The sequence below is a fragment of the Nicotiana sylvestris genome, chromosome 9 (assembly GCF_000393655.2).
Source record: "Nicotiana sylvestris chromosome 9, ASM39365v2, whole genome shotgun sequence".
Classification (NCBI taxonomy): domain Eukaryota; kingdom Viridiplantae; phylum Streptophyta; class Magnoliopsida; order Solanales; family Solanaceae; genus Nicotiana; species Nicotiana sylvestris.
In genome coordinates, this window is record NC_091065.1 from 169,653,342 (window position 1) to 169,676,753 (window position 23,412).

Below are 23,412 nucleotides of genomic sequence, written 5' to 3' on the forward strand. Positions count from 1 at the left end.
GAATGCCATTGACCCGTTCTACCTAGCTATCGGATTGCGGATGGAAACTTGAACTGTGGCTCAACTTGGACCCGAGGCACTTAAAGGGTTTGAGTCCAAAAGTTGCTAGTGAAGCGAGAGTCGCATTCACTAACGATATTTTTAGACAGACCCCAATATTGGACAACATGAGAGAAGAATAGTTGAGCAGCATCTTCTCCTCATATACATTTTGGGGCTGCTACAAACATAGCATACTTGGAAAAATGATCTACCACAACCAAGATAGTTGTAAGATCTCCGACATTGGGCAATTCGGTGATGAAATCCAGTGACACGCTTCCCAAGGTCTCTTTGGAATAGGAAATGGCTCCAAAAGTCCCACTTGTGTTAAGCGGTCAGACTTATCTTTCTGGCATACTAGGCAACTCTTCATATATTGCACAACATCATCAGCCATTTGAGGCCAAAAATAAGCACGACGCAACAACGCCATGGTGCGTTCATCACTTGGGTGACCGGACCACAAAGTATCATGGCATTCATTAGAAGAGTCCTTTGCATATCGCCTCATTTAGGAATATAAAGTCGATTCCCTTTCACCTTCAGGAACTTATCTTCCACGTAGAATTGGCCTACCAAATTGACCAAATACTGTGCATCAGGATCCTTGGTGAGTAGATCATGTGTCTAGTCTTTTATAGTGGTGGCGACTTTGCTCCCCGTTAGGATAACGAAGCATAAAGAAGCAGAAATAGGGAAAACGGAGCGGTAACTCATGAGATGACTAACCGGGTCGACACAAAAAGATAGTTATAGAATCACTTTTTTTGGTAATAATGTAATTATTACCATTAACAACAAACAAAATCAATACACTTACAGAGCACCTAAAATTCCATATCCACCTTCCTCGAAGGGTACTATGAAATATAGGCCTCCATCGGAGCTAAGCTATACAAGAATTTTCTAAAGTCGTCCATGACAGCAACATGATTTCTTTGCCATCCTAACAGGTTCTATTATATCTATAAATTCCTTCTTTATCTGTACTACTGCCATGTCTATATTTACATTGAATTTTCCAAACAATTTATTTGTTCATGATTCTACTAAGTGTCTGCTACACATCACCTTCCGGAATCTGAATTCCTACCCATTGTAGTATTTCTGCTCTAAGTTTCCTTGCCCAACTGCAATCAGCAAATAGGTGTCGAGATGATTTCTCAGTCAGTTGATCACACAAACCGCAGTACTCATTAGCAATATGAATCTACAGTTTCCTCAGCCTTTCCTTTGTGAGTAACCTATCATGTACAACCAACCATGTTATAAACCTATGCTTTGGTTGTGAGATGGAGTTCCAGATCAGTTCAACACATCTCATTCTTCCTCGTGGCCTTATCATATTGTTATAGTTACTTGAAATAGGGTATTCCCCCTAGGGCCCTAAGATATAATTTCCTCGTTGATACCAGTGTTACATTACCTCTTTTCATGAGTTAATCTTCTTCCAATACCAACTGCAGTTAGTGGAAATTTTGAGAAGTGCTTTTCTCAGAAGTACTTTTCAAAAAAGTAATTTTGATGAGAAGCAGTTTGTGTTCGGCTAATTAATTTTAAAAATACTTTTGTGCATTGTTTGGCCAAGTTTTTTAAAACTGCTTCTAAGTGCATTTTTCTCAAAAGTGCTTCTTAGAAAAGTGATTTTGGAGAGAAGCTACTTTTTTCTGCTTCTCAAATGCAGCTTCTGCTTCTCCTCAAAAGCACCTTTTTTCCTTCAAAAAGCTTGGTCAAACACCTCAATTTTTTGCCAAAAGAATTATTGGCCCAAAAAAATACTTTTAGCCCAAAAAAGCTTGGCCAAACTACTATTATATCTATGTTGGCAACCAGCCCCGTTACTTTGTTGAAATGTAATAATGCCTCCATTACTCTTGCTATTGGTTTGGGTGTTCGATCATCGAGAATCACTTTCTTGATAAGTTTATTTTATCATCTAGGAAATACAAAAGACTATTCTTGATTTTCTCCTAGATTTATCGTAAAAATTGTACGGGGCGCCTTATTTGGTCCTCCTCCCTCCCTCCCCCCAATTTAATCTATACCCATATTTTTAAAATTATTTAACCTATACTCTAATTTTTACAACTTCAGACGTCTCCTTCTTCCTGCTACTTATGCGCTCCTTTCTTCGTCCTTTCTTTTCCTCTTCTTCTCGTGATCACCAAGTAAGGACTTCAAAGATATCCTCTTTGGGTATACTAAATCCAGCGAACCATTTTGGTACTGCTTTAAAATGTACTAACAAGTTTTGTCTTTGTTTGAAGCCTTGCATCATTTTCATGGATGAGATTGATGCAATTGGTGGACGTCGATTTAGTGAGGGAACAAGTGCGGACCATGAAATTCAGAGAACGTTTATGGAGTTGCTTAATCAGTTGGATGGATTTGATCTGCTTGGAAAGGTTGTTGATCTTAGTTCAGCAAATATAAACAAAAACTTCAACTCCTAGAATGCTGAAGTTCAGCAAATACAAACAAAAACTTCAGCTAACACTAAGTTTATGCCAAAAACTTCAGCTAAAACATGCTGAAGTTCCGCAAATAGAGAACAAAACTTCAGCTAGTAGAATGCTTAAGTTCAGCAATTACAAATAACTTCAGGCCCATCTACTAGAATGCTGAAGTTTGCGTGACTGTCTTTGCTACTTCAGGCCCGTATGCCTGAAGTTTACGCAAAAAGTGGATACGTTTGCAATTTTTTTCGCAAAGCGGGTATAAGTTAAAACGTGACCCAAAAAGCGAATATAGATGCAAGTCCCCCAAATTTATCCACCTAAAGAATACAAAAGGTATTTTTAGAAGATTATTCACACTACCCAATAAGGCTCCTTGAAAATTCAACATCATATTTTTGATAGCGAGAACTGTACTTTTCTTTTTGTTCGTGGTGATTAATAATATTTTTTTTCTTTCATAAAAAAAAAAAAAAACGTACTTTTCTTCGGTTTCTATATTTTTACTTTCACATGTAACTCTTAGTCGATTGCAGAGATCAAATAAGGAAATGTTCTCCTTCATCAAGGATATAGTTCGTGCAAATATAAGAGGATGGAAGGGTCATTTCTTGCGTCTAAAATCTAACAGGGAAATTTTTTTGCTAAAAAAATAAATAAATAAAATCAATACATTCAAAAGATTGGATCAATTTGGACTAGATTATTAGCTAAAATGAAAATAGAAATTAAAAAAGATAAACAGTTAGTTTAAACTATAGGATACAATTTTACTTGTTGAAAATGAATCATGTCTAAGCAAATTGTAGAGAAATTTCCATAAAGCACTATCTTTTAGTGGTAATTAGCTATCTATAGATATCATTTGTTATATTACGGATTGTAGATACGTTTTATGTTGTTATAAGATGTATTAGATGCATTTAAGCCAATGTATTCATGAATACAGTAGCAAAAATAGGCGTGAATAAGGGAAATTCAGCTAATCAGTTGTTATATTCGAATGTATCAACTGTATTCATGGCGTGAAACATGTGATTAGAACTGGACAGATTATTGTATTCGACTGTATTCACGGCGTGAAACAGAGGATTACACTATTTTTAAATGGAAAGTGAATCAATTAACATAATAGACTCCTAATATAACTCAACAAACTCAATTATAACACACAATTTTTGTATTGCCAGTTATAAAAAAGATTCTCCACCGAAAAATACCTCAAAAATATAGCAATCTTCAGAAAAATTATATAATACATCTGAATACATAAATTATATTAATTTAAAAAAAACATATGAATACACTCATGGCATATAACAAGACAGTGAATACAATGAAATACATAGAATACATGGGGATACATTGAAATACAATGAAAAAAAGATAGTGACTACAAAGAAATACAACGAGATACATTGAATTACAATGAAAAAAAAGACAATGAATACATGAAAATACAGTGTGATACGTTGAAAATACATTAAAATATATTAACAGAAACTCAAGTTGCTCAGCCCCAAACTCCGTCGTCTTTGTTCAAGAACAAACCTTAATTTTCGGCGAATCCGCCGTCGAGCAAAAACCCTCAACTCTTTCAAATTGCCCAGCGCCAAACTTCGTCGTCTTTGTTCAAGAACAATCCTAATGTCGTCTCATCAAGAGGGCCGCGATTCTGACTCAAAACTCTCAAAATTTAGAGCACACTTGGTCTTGAAGATCTTTGCCCATGCTGCTTCGTTCCCGGTGGTGCCTCTGCGAAAGGTGCCATTTTTTGAATTTGGGGCTTTTTCTGATTTTCTGATAGTAGAAAGCAAGAAGAAGGAGAAAGCTTATAGGTTTTTGGTGGCGTACAAGGAAGAAAAAGAGGAGAAGAAAGCGGCAAAAATCTGAAAGAATAAGAAAGAAAAATAATATAAAGAGTATTTTATGGCTTAAGGGTAGGAGATAATCATAAATAGATATTTGACTATTAAAATTAAAAGGTAGCTGTGGAATATAACTTTTCAAAAGGGTATTTATTTAAAATAAATAAGGTATTAACCTTTGCTATATGAGGTAAAAATTCCCAAATAAATTGTATAGCTACAAATTACAACCCAAAAAGAAAAGATTGAGAAGTTAAGTGATTCTGCGTTAAGCAAATTGGGATATAACACGTTGCTCAACTAATCTTAGTCCAACTTGTAATGACCCAAACAAATTTTAGGCAGGTCGACGCATGACTGTTCAGTTTTAAAAAGCCCTGTTTACACTGCACATAGACCCAATTAAATTTGGGGATTTTGTATCTATACTCAATTTTTGGGTCATAATTAAATTCATATCCACTTTATAAAAAAAATTGCAAGTCTACCCACTTTACGATCAACTTCAGACTTATTTGCCGGTGTTCTATTGAGTAATCTGTGGGGTTTGACTAAGTACTAGTTTATCAAAATTTGAAAAGTAATTTATTGCAAACCGGAAGCTTCATACACTTATTTTCCAAGCACCTATATGTTCACGTTGGCTTTGAGTTTTTCCTATATTATCTTTATGAAATGGCAAATAGAAACATGTCGGACAATAGTAGCAAAAGCCACAAATTTTACTAGTAATATTTAAAATTTAATATATATGCACAAAAATTAATATCTGACCAATATACTCAGTAAAAAATTTTCCTTAATCGACATTAGCTCCGTTCCTAGCAAATTTATCCCGATAAACAAGGTATCTTGCATTCACATAGGATTCGAAAAAAGATCGCACCCAAAATATAAATCGTCTACTCTAATGCATTGACATCTATACTGTTGTTCCCGGGCACCTATACGTCCTTGGAAGATATTGTAGTTAAAGTATTAAGAAGATATATAACTGTAAGCAGTAACCACTGACATCTTTAATTGTAAAGGAAATTCTTGTGGAAACATGGAAAGTTTCAAAGATGTTTTCAAAGTCTACATAGTCAATTCCAACTTTTTTTTGTTTCCCATCCAGTATCCTGTACTTGTATTGGAGCCCGACTATATTCGGATCCGCGCCGCGTAGGGCCCCATTCGGGGGAAGCGCTCCCTACCAAGGATTTTTCCATACCCATGGCTCGAATCCGAAATCTCTAGTTAAGGGAGGACCAATCTCATTCACTGGACCACATCCTTTGGTGGTTGGTCAATTCCAACTACTACAATAGTAAGTCTTGCTCCAATTTTCCTGCTTCTTCTTCCAATCTTTTCTTCACATACTTTTCCTATAAATTTATCTTGTTCCTCGTTTAGTCATTTGCAATACCAAAATCTTGAATACCAACTAGCAAAAAATCCCTCTTTATAATTTAAAAAAAATGTCGTCTTCAGCAGAATCAAAAATTGCTTTGGCCAAGACTGTTTTATCAACAGTAGGCTCTGTTGCTGCAACAGCCATGTTGGTACGTACAATAGTCCATGATTATATCCCACCAGAATTCCATGAATATATATTTTTTGGACTTAAAAATATATTCACCAAATTCTCAAATGAGCTCACAATGGTAATTGACGAATTTGATGGCTTGGTCAACAATGAAATTTATGAAGCTGCTGAAATCTATTTGGGTAACAAGTTATCCCCTAACACTCATCGACTCAAAATCAGTAAGCCTGAGAAGGAGAAGAATTTCAACATTGCGATGGAACGTAATGAGGAGGTGATGTCTTACACATATATATAATGATAATTGCATTTAGTATCTATAATAAAGTGTGTATTTTAATGTGTAAATATGTTATATAATTTCTAATTTAATGATAGGCTAGAAATAAAGAAACTACGTGCAATTATAAATAGGGTGACAGTCTCCAAATCAGACATATGATTTTTTTCTTAATATACCATTGTTGGAAAGAGAGAGTCACCTTCTCTAAAATATTATACTATCTTCGTTTGGAAGATCATTTGTTTTCATGAATTCAGGTAAGCTTCCAGGTCGGTCGTGGCATGCCACTATGGCACGAGGTAAGCCATGGCATGCCACTATGGCACGAGGTCGGCCACAACATGCCTATGTCTATGAGACGACGTTGGCCATGGCAGGCCACTATGGCATGACATCGGGCGTAGTAGCCCACTATGGCACGACGTCAGGCATGGCATTTAATTTGTCTTTTTGATAATTTGACATAATAGATATTGTGAAAATGATGATTTTTACCTTAAAGTTTTATTGTAACAGGTGACAGATATTTATAATGGACAGAAATTCAAGTGGATTTGGCTCTGCATACAAACAGAGGCTAAACACTTCTATAATCCAAGAGACATGAATTCCACTCTAAAATCAGAAGTAAGGTCCTTTGAGCTAACATTTCACAACAAAAACAAAGACCTTGCCCTTAATTCTTACTTGCCTTACATAATAAAAGAAGCAAAATTACAAAAACATGAAAACAAGACTATCAAGATTCACACTGTAGATTATGAGAACATATACAATTTACATAACATGTGGAAGCCAGTAAATCTTGATCATCCAGCAATTTTTGAGACAATTGCAATGGAATTAGACCAAAAAGACATGATTTTGAAAGATTTGGAGAGATTTGTGAAGAGGAAAGAGTATTATAGGAAAGTAGGGAAAGCATGGAAAAGAGGGTATTTATTGTTTGGTCCTCCAGGGACTGGGAAATCAAGTTTGATTGCTGCAATGGCTAATTATTTGAACTTTGATATATATGATTTGGAGTTGACTGAGCTGAGGAGGAACTCAGACTTAAGGAAGTTGTTGGTTGCCACAGCTAATAAGTCTATTTTGGTGGTAGAGGACATTGACTGTACCATTGACTTGCAAGATAATTTGGCTAATCGAGCTGTTGCTGCTACTTCACATGGTTTTCATCAGCAAGAAAGCAAGGTTAATGTTTATTTTCTATCTCCTATCCTACTGTTTTTTAAATAAAAAAATTATTTAACCATGTTGATATCCGAAATCTACAATTGGCATCGCAAATATCTCCTTTCAAAGGCGGATCTAGAATTTTAGTTCTATGGGTTCAACATTTAAAGTTATGGGTTCATATCTACTATTTATTGTAATTTTAGTATTTTTTTATACATAAATTTATGCTCCGCGTTGAAAGTACTAGGTTCAGTTGAATCCAGTAGTTCTATACTGCATCCGCCACTGTCTCCTTTTAAATCAAAACACTCTTCAATTTGTACTCCCCGAAATAGATCCGGTGGAGACTTGGGGTGGGGCCTATAGCTCAGGGGATTAGAGCACGTTGCTACGAACCACAGTGTCGAGGGTTCAAATCCCTCACCCACAACCGGCCCAAAAGGGAAGTACTTTTCCCTTTGGGAGTAGGAAAATCATGATCATAATTAATAGTGAACTATATGTGATCCGAAATCTACTAATCCGACTAATTCAAATTGACGTCGTAAATACCTCCTTTTAAATCAAAACACTCTCCAATTTGCACCCCCGGGAACAGATCCAGTGAAGAAGGGGTAGGACCTGTAGCTCAGAGGATTAGAAAACGTGGCTATGAACTATGGTGCCAGGGGTTCGAGTCCCTTATCGCGCACAGCCAGCCCAAAAGGAAAATACCTTTCCCTCTAGGGTAGAAAAATCATAATTCGGATAGTGAACCACAAGCTGTGGAACTTGGGTGTGGTTCTTTTGTCGAAATGGAATTAATTTTCTTTTTTCTCTTTTTATTTATTATTTATCGCAAACCAAACACCTTATATATTAGGGGAAAGTAATATATGTATTAGCTTTAGTATTATTAATCCCTTGTTTGGTAGTATTTTCAACCTATGTATTGGTTATACACCCTATTTGGTATTATCCCATATATAACCAATACATAACAAACCATGACATTAGTAATACGATATTTTTTAGTAAATAGATAAGCATATATACAGCCCTATGCAATGCATATTACTTTTAATACACTAAATTAAACAGTGGATAAGAAATAATCTAGTATAACTAATCCTAACATACGTTACTAATACACCATATTCATTACTATTCTTATACACCCTACCAAACGACCCCGAACAGTCTTATGAGTAAAATATTGGGAAAATTTGGATTTGGTATTAGTGTAATGTAATACTTTCCCTTACTAATAATATTTTTTGTATTGCAGGTGACATTATCTGGTTTACTGAATTTTATTGATGGATTATGGTCAAGTTGTGGTGATGAAAGAATCATAATTTTCACAACAAATCACATAGAAAAACTCGACCCTGCACTGTTACGGCCTGGTAGAATGGACGTACACATTCATATGGCATATTGCACACCTTGTGGTTTTAAGCTTCTTGCTTCCAATTACCTTGGGATTAAAGAGCACAAACTTTTCAAAGAAATTGAGGAAATAATTGACATAGCAATGGTGACGCCTGCAGAAGTGGCAGAGCAGCTGTTGAAGGAAGATGAGATTGAGCATTCCCTTAAAGGGTTAATTAATTTTCTAAATGCAAAGAGAAAAGAGAAGGAAGAGGCTAAGGCTAAGAAAGTGGAAATAACTCAAGTAGAGTCTGTTAATGAGAAGAAGGAAAGTGTTGAAAATGGGATTAAAGAAAGGGAGGAAGAAAATTGATTACCAAATGGGGAAAGTTAGAAACACATAGAAATGAATTGTTGTGTTATTATATGTTAAATGCATATTATGAAATATGATGATTAGGGGTACATGGACCAGGTTGATTGATTTTTATCAAAACCAAACCAAACCAAACCAATTATATCGATTTGGATTGGTTCGGTACTATCGTGTTTTTTGTTACATGAATATTATTTCAATCTTACTTTGTTAAAATTTTTATAAGTAAATACATTATATGTTTAGTAAAAATAAAAAGACGAAATACATAAAGGACCCCTTTAAGTTGTCACTAACGATCAGCTGAACACCTCCATTTTCCAAATGTCCAACTAGACACTTCTACCGAATATATATGTGTGTCATTTGGACACCTTCGTTCAACGGATCACATGATTGAAATGAAATCGCTAACCGTAAATAAAGAAGACCGAGTGGGAGCAAAGAAACTAGCGGACTGATCACTAAATAGATACAAATAGGTGCAAGTTCTGATATCACCACAGAAACTTGGTTCTTTCGCTCCTTGTTGCGAAGCGGCATACCGAAAGAAATTGAAGTTGAATTAAAATGGTAAACAATAATTTAAAAAGAAATTCAATAAACTAAAAAATAAAAACAAAAGAAAAACCCAAACAAACCCATTTGCAATTCCCGATCCCCCATTTCCCTTTTTCCAAAACCATCCTCCCTCCAAACAAACCTAAGTCTTTTCCGCCAAACCCCTTTCACTTCCCCTTCCCAGTTCCCACCTTCTTCTCCGACACACCTTCTACCCAAAACCTATCCTATCCATATTCAGAAATTAAATCGAAAACCTTTTCTTAAAACTAATACAAATATGAAAAAACATAATATAGCCAAGCGAATAACCCAGTCAACCTCGGACCTCGCCGAAAATTCTCATCCTGTGGCCTCTCTCGCCGGAAAAGCTTATCGCTGGAAAAATTTGAAAGATTCAATTGTATTGGAATCTTCCATCCTCTCTCTCTGTCATTTTTTTATTATGAATTTGGACTTGTATCACTTTTCTTTCTCTAATTTATTCTTTTCTTTTTGTGTGTAATTTTTTTCCTTAAAATTATTGTTTGGCCGATTCAAGTAATTGGTTGTTGTTTATGTGTTTCAATTGGAAGGAAGGTATTGTTGTCAGTAGTGGTTGAAGGGGCTGCAGGTTGAAGGGGCGTAGATGAAGCTGCCGTGAATGGTGGTCGGTAATGGAGGTGACTGTAAAGTGAAAAAGAGACTAATAGAAAAAATATTTCTTTTTTTTAAAAAAAATAGTCTGAAAAAATGAGTTCACGCTCTCACAATTTTGCTAGCTATCACGCATATGCCACATCAGCTAAATGTGTTTAAATGGCACACATATATATCAAGTGGAAGTGTCTAGTTGGACATTTGGGAAGCTAGAGGTATTTCGTTTGTGAAAGGGGCCTTTATTTATTTCGTCAAATAAAAAAGTAAAAGTGATAAGCATATGATCTATAAAAATACTCTTTTGGGAGAATTTTCTTAGTAACACATGATGGTTATTTTCTTAGTCATCTAACAATAATTTTTCATTAATGTACACTTTTAAAATTTATTGAATTTAATAAGTAAACATAATAATTAATATGATACCTAAATAATAATATATTCTAATTAACTTTAAATTATTGAAATACCAATTAGAAAAATATATAAGAATTTAATAGAGCTTGACATATGAATATGGAAGAACAAAAAGATTGACACATTTCAATAACACTTGATAAGAAATTGATGACACAACCCATTATTTAAAGTAAAAATAAATGGAGCACTTCATATTTCTGTTAAATATTACATCACATATGAGATCCCAAATATTTTTAGATATTTTTAAAAGAAAATTCTATATAAGGTCTTAAAAGTATATATAAAACTTATATATTATGTCAGTTTGGTTTTAATTTTTTTTTCTCAATACTAAATCAAATCAAATTAAACCTAGTCAGGTTTTTTAATCGGTTTGCTTTGACTTCTCAATTTGGTATGGTTTTCCGGTTCGATTTGAATACTCCAAAATATGACACCCTTTTCCCTTTTAATTTTGTCTATACAAAGGAACCTATCTAATAAATTATAGTAGTATATTATTATATACAAATTATGGTCTATTTATCATTTAATCATGATTAAAAGATAGTTTTATAATAAATAGATGAAAAAGGTGTGTCCATTCAAGAATACTATTGATTAGTGAACGATTATAATTAACTGAAAAGAAAATGATTATACAAAGATTTTATATATTTTATTTTTAGATTTCCAAGTTATTTTTTACTGATCACTGATAAAATTTATATAACCAAAATAACATTTCTATGGACTATAAAACTAAATTTCCAATAAAATAGTGATGATAGATTATAATTACGTATTTTAGTTGCTTATCGCACTCTAATTTACTGTATTTTAATTGAGTTTAAGCTTTAATTGCTAGTGTTTTACACTAATTATGTATTTTATGCTGTGTAAAAGTGATTCCGAGCTATGTAGATATTACGGAATGAAATTGTGCTATTTGGAGCTTTGAATTCTGGGTAAAAGTCAAAGGGATTAAGTCGGGATCGCGTTCGGGGGTCGAGAACCACATCCGGATGTCAAAAACCAAGAAAAAAGCCTAGTTCTGAGAATCCACCACACGTGGCGGCTACTCATTTTCTGCTGCTGTTAATTTTGCACGCTCTCTCATAAAGCCCACTACCACCCCACGTGGCGTGTCGCCCCAGGCGGTGCACTTGTGTAATTTTTACAGAGTAACAATCCTATTTCGCGTAGGAGAAGGTGGTTTCGTTTGGGTCCGACCCTACTTGGTATAAATACATGTAAAATATTATTTTGGGGGACTTTTGACATACTTTACACCTAGGGATCTAACATATTTTGAAGGAGAATTCACGCGGAGGAATACACACCACACTTGGAGGAGGCTTCTAACTAGTTTTTCTTCTCTTCTTTTCCTTTAATCTCATAGTTTATTTTCTAGAGTTTTTGGTGCCACATGAATGTCGTGGTTTGAAGCTTGAATTATTCTTATTATTTTATCACATTGGTTTATTTATTCAATCTTGCGCTTAATTATTTGATTGCTTGATCACCAATTGAATACTATCTACGAATCTAGGATTGAACTCAAGAGAGGGAATTCTAGATTGCAAATAAGATTGAGTAAAGCGAGATCTTGAACTCGAGCATCGGGAACGGATTTGCGGTTAGGATAGGAATATACCTAATTGCCTTGCTTGGTTATTATACGAAAATTATTAATGCGTTCTTGTTAATCCTAATTCCATGGTAATATAGGCGTTAGGTTAGCTTGAGTAGGCGAGTAGTACTTTGGGAGAAGACTACGAGTAATATTGACCATGTCAACCAATAAACCAGATAAATTAATTAGACGATTTAAGTAGAAAACTCAACGGAATTGTTAGCTAACCCGTAGCTCTGGAATATTTTCTCCCATTGAATTCGTCTCTAAAATTTCGCCACCTTGTTTCTTTAATTTCTTAGTTTGCTACTCTAGATTAGTTGTAGTCAATTATTCATACTTTAGGAGTCACTTGAATAGATTAATTATTTGAGTCTAATTTAATTAATAGTTATTTACAAGTTCCTGTAGGTACTATAGCTGGACTTACAACCCTATATTACTTGTCGATCACATATACTTGCTTGTGCACTGAGAGTAACAAATTTTTGGCGTCGGTGCCGGGGACTTAGAAATCAACTGTTTTTCTATATTAGACTTTTCATTTTTATCTATTCGAGTTTTAAAATTTTAGTTTAGTTTAATATTTAATTATCTTTGTTGACGTAGCATCTTGGAATGAGAATTGGTCAAATATTGGTTATTCTTATTTTTGTGATCCCTATCTATATTGTGGAGGACCACACTTGTGACAAAATTGTGAATCTCAATCTTATGAGTGGAATTTTTGTAAGGTGTGTGGTTCTCAAGGTGGTCATTGAGATGGTTGTCCTAATTCTTTTTACCCTTCTCTGATCCCTTATTATGATATTTCTAATAATGTTTATGAGTTTGATAGGGGCAATGAAGTGGAGGATGTAGAGCATGTTGCCCGTATTATGGACATGATAAGGCAAGTAGCCGAGCAATGAGATGAAAACCAAAGGCTATACAAGGAATTAGTGCAGCAATCATGAGAATGAAGGCCGAGGCGGACGAAGTGGCTAAAGAGAGTGAGTTCCCACCAAAAGATAATTTTGAAGCAGCAGATATAGTGACAATCTTGGCTAGAGGAACAAGCTCAACTGATAAAATCTCATGAGTTTCTTCGTGATGGTCTTTCAAATATGACAGTAACAACTGATAGAAGGAAGAACTGAGCTTAGGGAAGAGATAGACCAATTTGGTTCAGATATCCATGACTTGCAGGCTAAATTGAATAAAAATGTTGAGGCGTCTGATGCCTTACAACCAATTGTTGTGGATACTGGTCAGCTTATGGAGCAAAAATTGGAGTTCCAATCATTCAACTAAAATATTATTAATGATGTCAAGGTTGACGAAGTGTGCAAAAGTGAGGATGTCAAAAATGAAGCGACTCTAGAGTTGGAGCGCATTGGACCTCATTCTAACCATTTTTAAACATTGTGCTTGGTTGGTGACACAAGAATTGATCTACTCGAGCCTATGGAGGAGTCAATGAATGGGGAACAAAGTGCATACATTATGAAATTTGTGATGCCAAGGAGACAAAATGACATCCCCCACTTAAGAGCCAAGAATTGCAAGATGCGATATTTAGTGCTTGATTCCTATATTTTCACACCACCGCCCCATGAACGTCACAGAAAAATTGATGCAAAATTGAGGGCGTAATTCCTATCCATAAAATGGAAGGAAAAGTGGTAAAAGTGATGGTGCCATATTGCGACGTTAAATTAAGTACTTGTTGGGAGGCAACCCAGCTTTACTGTTTTCTGTTATTTTTATTTGTATTATAGTATTTGTGTAATGTCTATTTTTCTTTTGTAGGATTATAATCATAGGAAGAAAAGCCATTGGAAGAGTGAAAAAGTGAGCTAAATGGTGAGAACTAAGTGTGGGGTGCCCACACAAAGGATAACAATCAGGAGAATTTTGAGTATCCTGTGAGCTACTAATTCTTCGGCCTTTGGCTTACCAGGGAGTCTCCTTTATCCTCTTGTTATTTATAGTGTGCATTGAGGACATTGCAAAAATTTGAAGTGTGGGGTGAAGAGATTGTCTGAGTGATTTTCTATGCTATCTTAGCTTAGTTATAGTACCCATTTTAGTGTAGCAGTTTTTGTTTAAAAACACAATCAGAAAATTGAGACTTTTCCCGATGATGGATCTCTTAGACAATTTTCTTGAGGGATTTAAGTTGAAAGAAAAAGGACAAAAAGATTTTCTTTGTAGGTAGTGTAGCAATTACCCTTCGATTTTTCTTTGTGTCGCCGTCTTTTTCAAGGGTTTATTTGAACCGGGTGTAGTTAGTTTTATTTTTTAGAAGTAGGAGCCATTGTGTTGTGATTGGAATTAAATCAATATCTCTTGACTTTGTTATGCCTTGAGAGTGAGTACTTTGGTGGTAACGCTTAGGCTCAGTTTTTTACTCTTGTATAAGTACCTTAAATTGTATGATCTTAACTTTGCTCAACTACTTTGACTAGAGTGTCTTGATATCCTGAATGAGTTATGTGCCATGTGTATGTAAGGTTTGTGTGTTATTCTATACATTCTAATTGATGTCTAGAACTTGGCCCATGTATTTGCAAAGCAAAATAGTAGTTTTGTTCAGTCTTGAAAATGATATAGGCATTTCTTTGTTGATTCATACATATATAACTTACCCGCCTAATTGTTATGTATCGTAGTTAACCCTTTGAGCCTGTAATCCTGTTTCTTTGCCAATCACATTACAAGCCTTATCCATTAATTTGAATTAACTATCTGTTTGAACCTTTTCATCTCTCATGAGCACTTGAATTGTTATGAACTTTGTAAAAGTAAAAGTGTGGGTTGATTGGTTTGGCTTTTGAGTGGAACTAATGAAATAAGGAGAAAGGTGCACTGTTTTGAAAAAGTAAGAGCCACTTGAATTGAAAAAGAAAGAAAAATAGTTGTACTGTTGTGAAAATATTCCTTGATAATGGTAACTCTTGATGTAATTGTGCTTAAAGAAGTAGAGAGTTAATATACATTGATGTGAAGGTAGAGTTATAGTTTGACATAAGTGTGGGGTTTTAAATATTAAAGTGTATGTATTAAAGTGCTTAGGGAAGTGTAGTCACTCTTATATCTAAAAGTATCTTACCCGTCCCGCAGCCTACATTACAACCAATTAAAGTTCTACTTGATTGTACACTTAATGAACTCGATTAGTATAGTAGTAAACTACGAGCAAGCCTATGGTGCACCTTGTGCATCATATGAATGTTATTTCTAAGAGTGAGTGAATTCTTTCTATCTTGAGTTCCTAATTGTTCTTAAATTTTATTGTGTGTGGAACTACTCTCTTTTATCGTGACAAGGCACTTGATTCATGAAGGAGAGGTAATGTCATTGACCTTTATGTTAGAGTAAGTGAGTGAGTGTGAACAATGTGTGGTACTTGTGAGTCAAATCTTGAGGTAAAGATGTTGCACTCTTGTGCTTAGTCTATTTTAAATATTCTTGGTGTGACGAGTTAGGAGAATTGTTTAAAAATATCGTGTCTATATAAAGTGTAGTTGATTGTTCGAGTATGAGCTATGGTTTAAGTGTGGGGTATTGATGGTAGGCTATAATTATGTATTTTAGTCGCTTATCGCATTGAGATTTAATCGCTAGCGTTTTGCACTAATTATGTATTTTATACCTTGTATGAGTGATTCCGAGTTATGTAGATGTTACGGAATGAAATTGAGCTATTTGGAACTTTGAAGTCTGAGTAAAAGCCCAAGGTATTAATCCGGATAGCGTTCAGGGGTCGAGAACCACATCCGGATGTCAAAAACCAAGGAAAAATCCTAGCTCTGAGAATCCACCACAGAGGCAGCGCGTGGGGAGGTGCATGGCGTGCCGCGGCTGCCCATTTTCTGTTGCTATCAATTTTGCACACTCTCTAATAAAGCCCACTACCACCCCGCATGGCGCTACACCCCATGCGGTGTGCCTGTGCAATGTTTACAGAGTAACAATTCTATTTCACGTAGGAGAAGGTGGTTTCGTTTGGGTCCCACCCTACTTGGTATAAATACATGTAAAACATTATTTTGGGGGACTTTTGACATACCTTAGACCCTGGGATCTAACATACTTTGAAGGAGAATTCAAGTGGAGGAACACACACCACGCTTGGAGGAGGCTTCTAACTAGTTTTTCTTCTCTTCTCTTCCTTTAATCTCATAGTTTATTTGTTCTAAAGTTTTGGGTGCCACATAAACATTGTGGTTTGAAGCTTGAATTGTTCTTATTATTTTATCACATTGGTTTATTTATTCAATCTTGCGCATAATTATTTGATTGCTTGATCACCAATTGAATACTATCTACGAATCTAGGATTGAACTCAGGAGAGGGAATTCTAGATTGCATATAAGATTGAGTAGAGCGAGATCTTGAACTCGAGCATCAAGAACAGAATTGCGATTAGGATAAGATATACCTAATCGCCTTGCTTGGTTATTATACAGGAATTATTAATGTGTTCTTGTTACTCCTAATTCCATATGAATATAGGTATTAGGCTAGTTTGAATAGGTGAGTAGTACTTCGGGAGAAGGCTACGAGTAATATTAACCCTGTCAACCAATAAATCAGATAAATTAATTAAACGATTTAAGTGGAAAACTCAATGGGATTGTTAGCTAACCCATAGCTCTGGAATATTTTCTCCCATTGAATTCGTATCTAAAATTTCACAAACTTGTTTCTTTAATTTCTTAGTTTGCTACTCTAGATTAGTTGTAGTTAATTATTCATACTTTAGGAGTCACTTGATGTAACGACCCGACTAGTCGTTTTGAGCAATCGCATCCGGTTTGGCAGTTTGAGGTCATGAGTAGCTTCATATTATGTGTATTGACTTGTGTGCATGGCTGGATTCTGTTTTCGGATGAATCAGAGTCGAATTGAAAGAAGTAATCTAGTTTTAGAAGCTTAAGCGGTGAGAATTTGACCGAAACTTGACTTTTGAGTAAACGGCTCCGGAATGAGTTTTGGATGATCTAAGTAGCTTCGTATGGTATTTTGGACTTAGGAGTGCGTTCGAATTTGGTTTTGGAGACCCGTAGTGTAATTTGAGGCATTTCAGCGAAAGTTGGAAAAGTTGATGTTTGGAAAATGAAGAAGCTTGACCCATAGTTGACTATTATGTTATAGAGGTTGGAATGCGATTTTGAAAGTTGGAACAATTCTGTTATGTAATTTGGGACTTGCCTGCAAAATTTGGTGTCGTTTGATGTTGATTTGATATGGTTCGGATGCTTAGTTGCAACTCTAGAAGTTCTTGAAGTTCATAGTGATTTTCATGCGTTTTGGCATCCGATTCGTATTTCTAGAGGTTATTTTGACGTTCTGATCATGCGAGTGAGTTCGTGTTATGTGGTCAGACTTGTGTGGGTGTTTGGATTAGAGCCCCGAGGGCTCGGGTGAGTTCGAAAGCATTTCAGAGTGTTCGGAAGAAATTTATGATTTTCTGCTGTCTGATCTCGCATTTGCATGTAATGGGTCGCATTTGCGACCACCACTTTTGCGGGCATTGAATCGCATTTGCAAAAAAGGCTGGGGTTGGCAGGCTTCGCATTTGCGAAGCCAGTCTCGCAAATGCGAAAATTATCTGGGCAAGGGAAGTTCGCAATTGCGAACATTTGGGCCGCTTTTGCGAAGGCCCCTTCTTCGCATTTGCGATATAGACAGGGAAGCTCAAGCTTCGCATTTGTGAACCCAGTGTCGCAAATGCGACATCTGCAGCCTGCTAAAAGCTGGGTATTCCGAGCTTTTGCTTCATTTTTCATATTTTTGAACCCCAGAGTTGAGGTGAGGCAATTTCATGAAGAGATTTTCATACTAAATCATTGGGTAAGTGTATTTAACCAATTTCCAACTATATTTTGTGATTATATCTTAGATTTAACATCAAATTCATGAGAATCCAAATGAAAATTTGGGGAAAATTGTGAAATCTTTCAAAAATGTAAAATGATGATTTGAGGGACCAAATGGTGTCAGAATCAGATAATTTTCATATGGGTGAACTCGTATTGTAATGGGTATTCAGTTTTGTAAATTTTGTCGAGTTCCGAGGTGCGGTCTCGGGGAGTTGACTTTTGTTGACTTTTTGCAAATTATGTAAGAATCATAGTTTTGTTAATTAAAATTGTTTTCTCCTGCATTGTTTGATGTAGTCAAGTCGTTTTGGCTAGATTGAGCTGAACGTTAATGAATTGGTAAAGAAAAAGCTAAATTGAGTATTGAATTGGCCGGATTGAGGTAAGTATCTTGTCTAACCTTGTGTGAGGGATTTCCCTTTAGGATTTGAGTCTTCTATGCTAATTATAGTCCGTGCACGCAAGGTGATGAGTGTGTTCTCGGACTTATTTGTAGAAAATTTGCCTTTAGGTTTTAGGTCCTTATGTTCATTAAGGGAGAAGCTTTCCGATATGATTGGGTTTCCTAATTGCTTGTTTTACCTCTATATGACCTAGATGATGTTGTTACCTTTCCTCTAACTCTTACTTGTTACTTGATTCTTATTTGCCTTAATTGAAGTGATTGTTCTCCTTATTGTTTTGTTATCTCTTAATTGTGAATCCTCTATGACCCCGTACATATAAGCTATGTGTCCAAATTGTTATGGTTGCTGGTGTAGTTATCACGTGCTTATATTGTCTTGTTATTTTGTTAAGGTTATTGTGTTTCTTGTTTTTTCCGTGATTCTCTCATTTCCGCGTACTCATACTTTTGGTGGTAGAAATCCTTGTGATTGGGTTGTTGTCACGACCCCGGTTCGCCCTCCATGAACCATCGTGATGACACCTAGTCTCTATGACTAGGTAAGCCTAATTTACGGAAGTAAACAATTTAAAACAGAAATAAAACAGTAAGAGTGTATAAATGTGCTGCTCGGCATACACCATATATAACTCTCAATACCAAACGTAAATACAAGACCCGGAAACTCATGAATCACAGGCCAAGAAAAGAAATACTACATAGCTCTAACTCCAGAATTTTTAATAAAGAACAGAAAAGTATAGAAGGGCTAAATACTAAAGGCAGGAATAGAAAAGCACTCCTTGGTCTGCAGACGCGGCAGATGTACCTCTGAGTCTCTAAGCAGTCGCCTCCCTCAACGATAGTAGGCCTGATCAGCGGTACCTGGATCTGCACATGAAAAACATACACAGAAGGGGTATGAGTACACCACAGCGATACTCAGTAAGTGCCAAGCCTAACCTCGGTTGGGTAGTGACGAGGAAGGTCAGGGCCCTACTGAGGTTAAATACAATATAAGGGTTAACAGTGTGGAATAAAACAGTATAAATAAGTGCAACAGTAAGAAATAACATAGAATTGACAGAACAACAACAACTAGATTAGAGACAAAACAAGCCACAGAAAGAAATACAGCTCAACACAGAGATAACAATCGGGACACCTTCTAGGATACCGTCTTGTAGTCCCAATTACAACTGTCCAGTGGATCTCCTGGGATACCTTCCCATAGTCCATCATATATATGTCTGAAGGATCTCCCGGGATCCCGTCCTGTAGTCCAACTATCAATGCGCGGGGATCTACCGGAATCCCGATCTGTAGTCCCAAATGTAAATACCCAATACTGGGGGGAATCTACCGGGTGCATTCCCATAGTTCCATATAACTGTCCAGGGGGAGATTCTGAGAATCTCACACGTAGTCCCAAAGTAAACAGACAAGGGGGGGGAGCTACTGGAATCCCACATTCGTAGTCCCAAAATAAATACACATCAACAACATGAAGATATACAGAAATGACAAAAATTCATATTAAGGCAACAAGTGATTCTAGCCTAGCATGCTGCACAGAATCAAGTAAGGCAGGTTAAATCAAATAAAGCAACATAAGTCACTTAGACATGCATTCCTAAGCTAACAACAGATTTAATAGTGCAAGAAATCGAAACAGGAAAGGAAACATACTAGTAATTACTTAAGAAAAATCGGATTTCCAACAATTAGTGCAAGTACGCACTCGTCATCTCACGTACAAGGCATTTCAATTATCACAATACCAATCCTAAGGGGAAAATCCCCCACACAAGGTTAGACAAGCCACTTACCTTGAACCGGCTCCAAATCAGCTTGAAACCACGCTCTTGCCATGAGTACTCGACTCCAAATGACCCAAATCTATTCAAGTCAATTTCATAATGTAAATAACACTTCAAGAAACTAATTCTACTATTAAATTCTAAGCTAATACGCGAAGTTATGTAAAATGACCAAAACGCCCCTCGGGCCCACATCTCGGAATCAGAAGAAATTTACATTTTCAGGAACGTCGTACTCTCACAAGTTCATACATAATAAGAACACTGAAATCGGAGTCCAAATGTCCCCTTAAATCCTCATTTAAATGCCTCTTAAACTCAAGCCCTAACTAACCATTTTCCCCAAATTTCTCACCACTAATTAGGCCTCTAATCACATAAAAACAAGTTATGAAGTCAAGAATGTTACCTCCAAGTGATTTCCCTTTGTTTTCGTCAAGAATCTCTCTCAAAAATATGCTTTTGATTAAAAAGCCGACCAAACCACCTCCGAATGACCTGAAACTTTGCACACACATCCAAAATGACATAACAGAACTACTGCAACTCTCGGAATTCCATTCCGACCCTCGGATCAAAATTTCACTATCAAACTGGAAAACTTCCAAAATTCAACTTTTCGGCATTTCAACTCTAAATTAGCTATAGACCTCCAAAACACAATCCAAACACGCTCCTAACCCCAAAATCACCCAATGGAGCTAACGGAACCATCGGATTTCCATTCCGAGGCCGTCTTCACACTGTTCCAATTGTGGTCAACTTTCCAACACTTAAGCTCTCATTTAGGGACCAAGTGTCCCAAAACTCTCCGAAACGCAAAGTCAAATATCCCGGCAAATCAAAATAGCAGAATTAAACTTGGGAAAGCAGTTAATAAGGGATCGGGGCGTAAATTCTTAAGACGACATACCGGTCGTCACATCCTCTTACACTTAAACATTCGTTCGTCCTCGAACGAGCATATAGACTTACCTGAAGTAGTGAAAAGATGAGGGTAACGACTGCGCATATCCTGCTTGGTCTCCCAGGTTGCCTCCTCGACCGGCTGGCCTCGCCACTGAACCTTTACTGAAGCAATGTTCTTTGACCTCAGATTTCTAATTTGCCTGTCCAATATTGCCACTGGCTCCTCAATATAAGATAGATCCTTGTCCAACTGGACTGAACTGAAATCCAACACGTATGACGGATACCCGTAATACTTCTGGAGCATTGAAACATGGAATACCGGGTGAACTCCGGCCAAACTGGGAGGTAAGGCAAGCTCATAAGCAACCTCCCCAACACGCCTCAATATCTCAAAAGGGCCAATAAATCTCTGACTCAACTTTCCTTTCTTCCCGAATCTCATGACGCCTTTCATAGGCGAAACCCAAAGCAGAACCCGCTCTGCAACCATATAGGAAACATCACGAATCTTCCGGTCCGCATAACTCTTCTGTCTGGATTGGGCTGTACGGAGTCTATCCTGAATCACCTTAATCTTCTCCAAAGCATCCTGAACCAAGTCTGTGCCCAGTAGTCTGGCCTCACCTGGCTCAAACCAAACCACCAGAGATCTGTATCGCCTACCATATAAGGCCTCATACGGTGTTATCTGAATGCTGGACGGATAGCTGTTGTTGTAAGCAAACTCCGCCAATGGCAAGAACTGATCCCAATACCCTCCAAACTCAATCACACACACACACAAAGCATATCCTCAAGGATCTGAATAGTGCACTCGGACTGTCCGTCCGCCTAAGGGTAAAATGTTGTACTCAACTCTACTTGAGTACCTAACTCATGCTGAATGGCTCTCCAAAACTGTGATGTGAACTGGGTACCTCTATCTGAAATGATGGAAACTGGAATACCATGCAGACGAACAATCTCCCGGATATAAATCTCTGCCAACCGCTCCAAGGAATAAGTAGTACACACAGGAATAAAATGAGAGGATTTGGTCAGCCGATCCACAATCACCCAAATGGCATCAAACTTCCTCAAAGTTCGTGGGAGCCCAACTACAAAGTCCATTGTGTTCCGCTCCCACTTCCACTCCGGAATCTCTATCTGCTGAAGCAACCCACCCGGTCTCTGGTGCTAATACTTCACTTGCTGACATTTCAACTCTAAATTAGCTACCCACCCAAATGCGAACTCATGAAGCAACCCAACCAAATGCGAACTCATGAAGGTAATGGCTGCGCATATCCTGCTCGGTCTCCCAGTTCACTTCCTTGACCGGCTGGCCTCTCCACTGAACCTTTACTGAAGCAATGTTCTTTGACCTTAGCTTTCTAATCTGTCTGTCCAATATTGCCACTGGCTCCTCAACATAAGATAGATCCTTGTCCAACTGGACTAAACTGAAATCCAACAAGTGTGACGGATCCCCGTGATACCTTCAGAGCATCAAAATATGGAATACCAGGTGAACTCCGTCCAAGCTGGGAGGTAAGGCAAGCTCATAAGAAACCTCCCCAACACGCCTCAATATCTCAAAAGGGCCAATAAATCTCGGACTCAACTTTCCTTTCTTCCCGAATCTCATGATGCCTTTCATAGGCGAAACCCGAAGCAGAACCCGCTCTCCAACCATATAGGAAACATCACGAACCTTCCGGTCCGCGTAACTCTTCTATCTGGACTTGGCTGTATGGAGTCTATCCTGAATCACCTTAACCTTCTCCAAAGCATCCTGAACCAAGTCTGTGTCCAGTAGTCTGGCCTCACCCGGCTCAAACCAACCTACCGAAGATCTGCACTGCCTACCATATAAGGCCTCATACGATGCCATCTGAATGCTAGACTGATAGTTGTTGTTGTAAGCAAACTCCTCCAATGGCAAGAACTGATCCCAAGACCCTCCAAACTCAATCACACATGCACGGAGCATATCCTCAAAGATCTGAATAGTACGCTCGGACTGTCTGTCCGCTTGAGGGTCAAATGATGTACTCAACTTTACCCGAGTACCTAACTCATGCTGAGTGGCTCTCCAGAACCGTGATGTGAACTGGGTACCT

At 37.0% G+C, this 23,412-nt stretch overlaps 1 protein-coding gene and 1 long non-coding RNA gene across 2 annotated transcripts; both read left to right on the plus strand.

Moving 5' to 3' along the window:
* The first annotated feature begins 5,784 nt into the window (after positions 1-5,784).
* On the plus strand, positions 5,785-9,241 carry LOC104244349 (protein HYPER-SENSITIVITY-RELATED 4-like). The gene is made up of 3 exons (XM_009799764.2): positions 5,785-6,168; positions 6,694-7,371; positions 8,624-9,241. Exons 1-3 carry the CDS (start codon positions 5,827-5,829, stop codon positions 9,080-9,082), a joined length of 1,479 nt encoding a protein of 492 aa, XP_009798066.1. The 5' UTR covers positions 5,785-5,826; the 3' UTR covers positions 9,083-9,241.
* Positions 9,242-9,751: 510 nt separating this feature from the next.
* LOC104244350 (uncharacterized) lies at positions 9,752-10,531 on the plus strand. Its single transcript, XR_715478.1, has 2 exons — positions 9,752-10,049; positions 10,222-10,531. It is a non-coding gene; the product is annotated as an uncharacterized lncRNA (long non-coding RNA).
* The last annotated feature ends 12,881 nt before the right edge of the window (positions 10,532-23,412 follow it).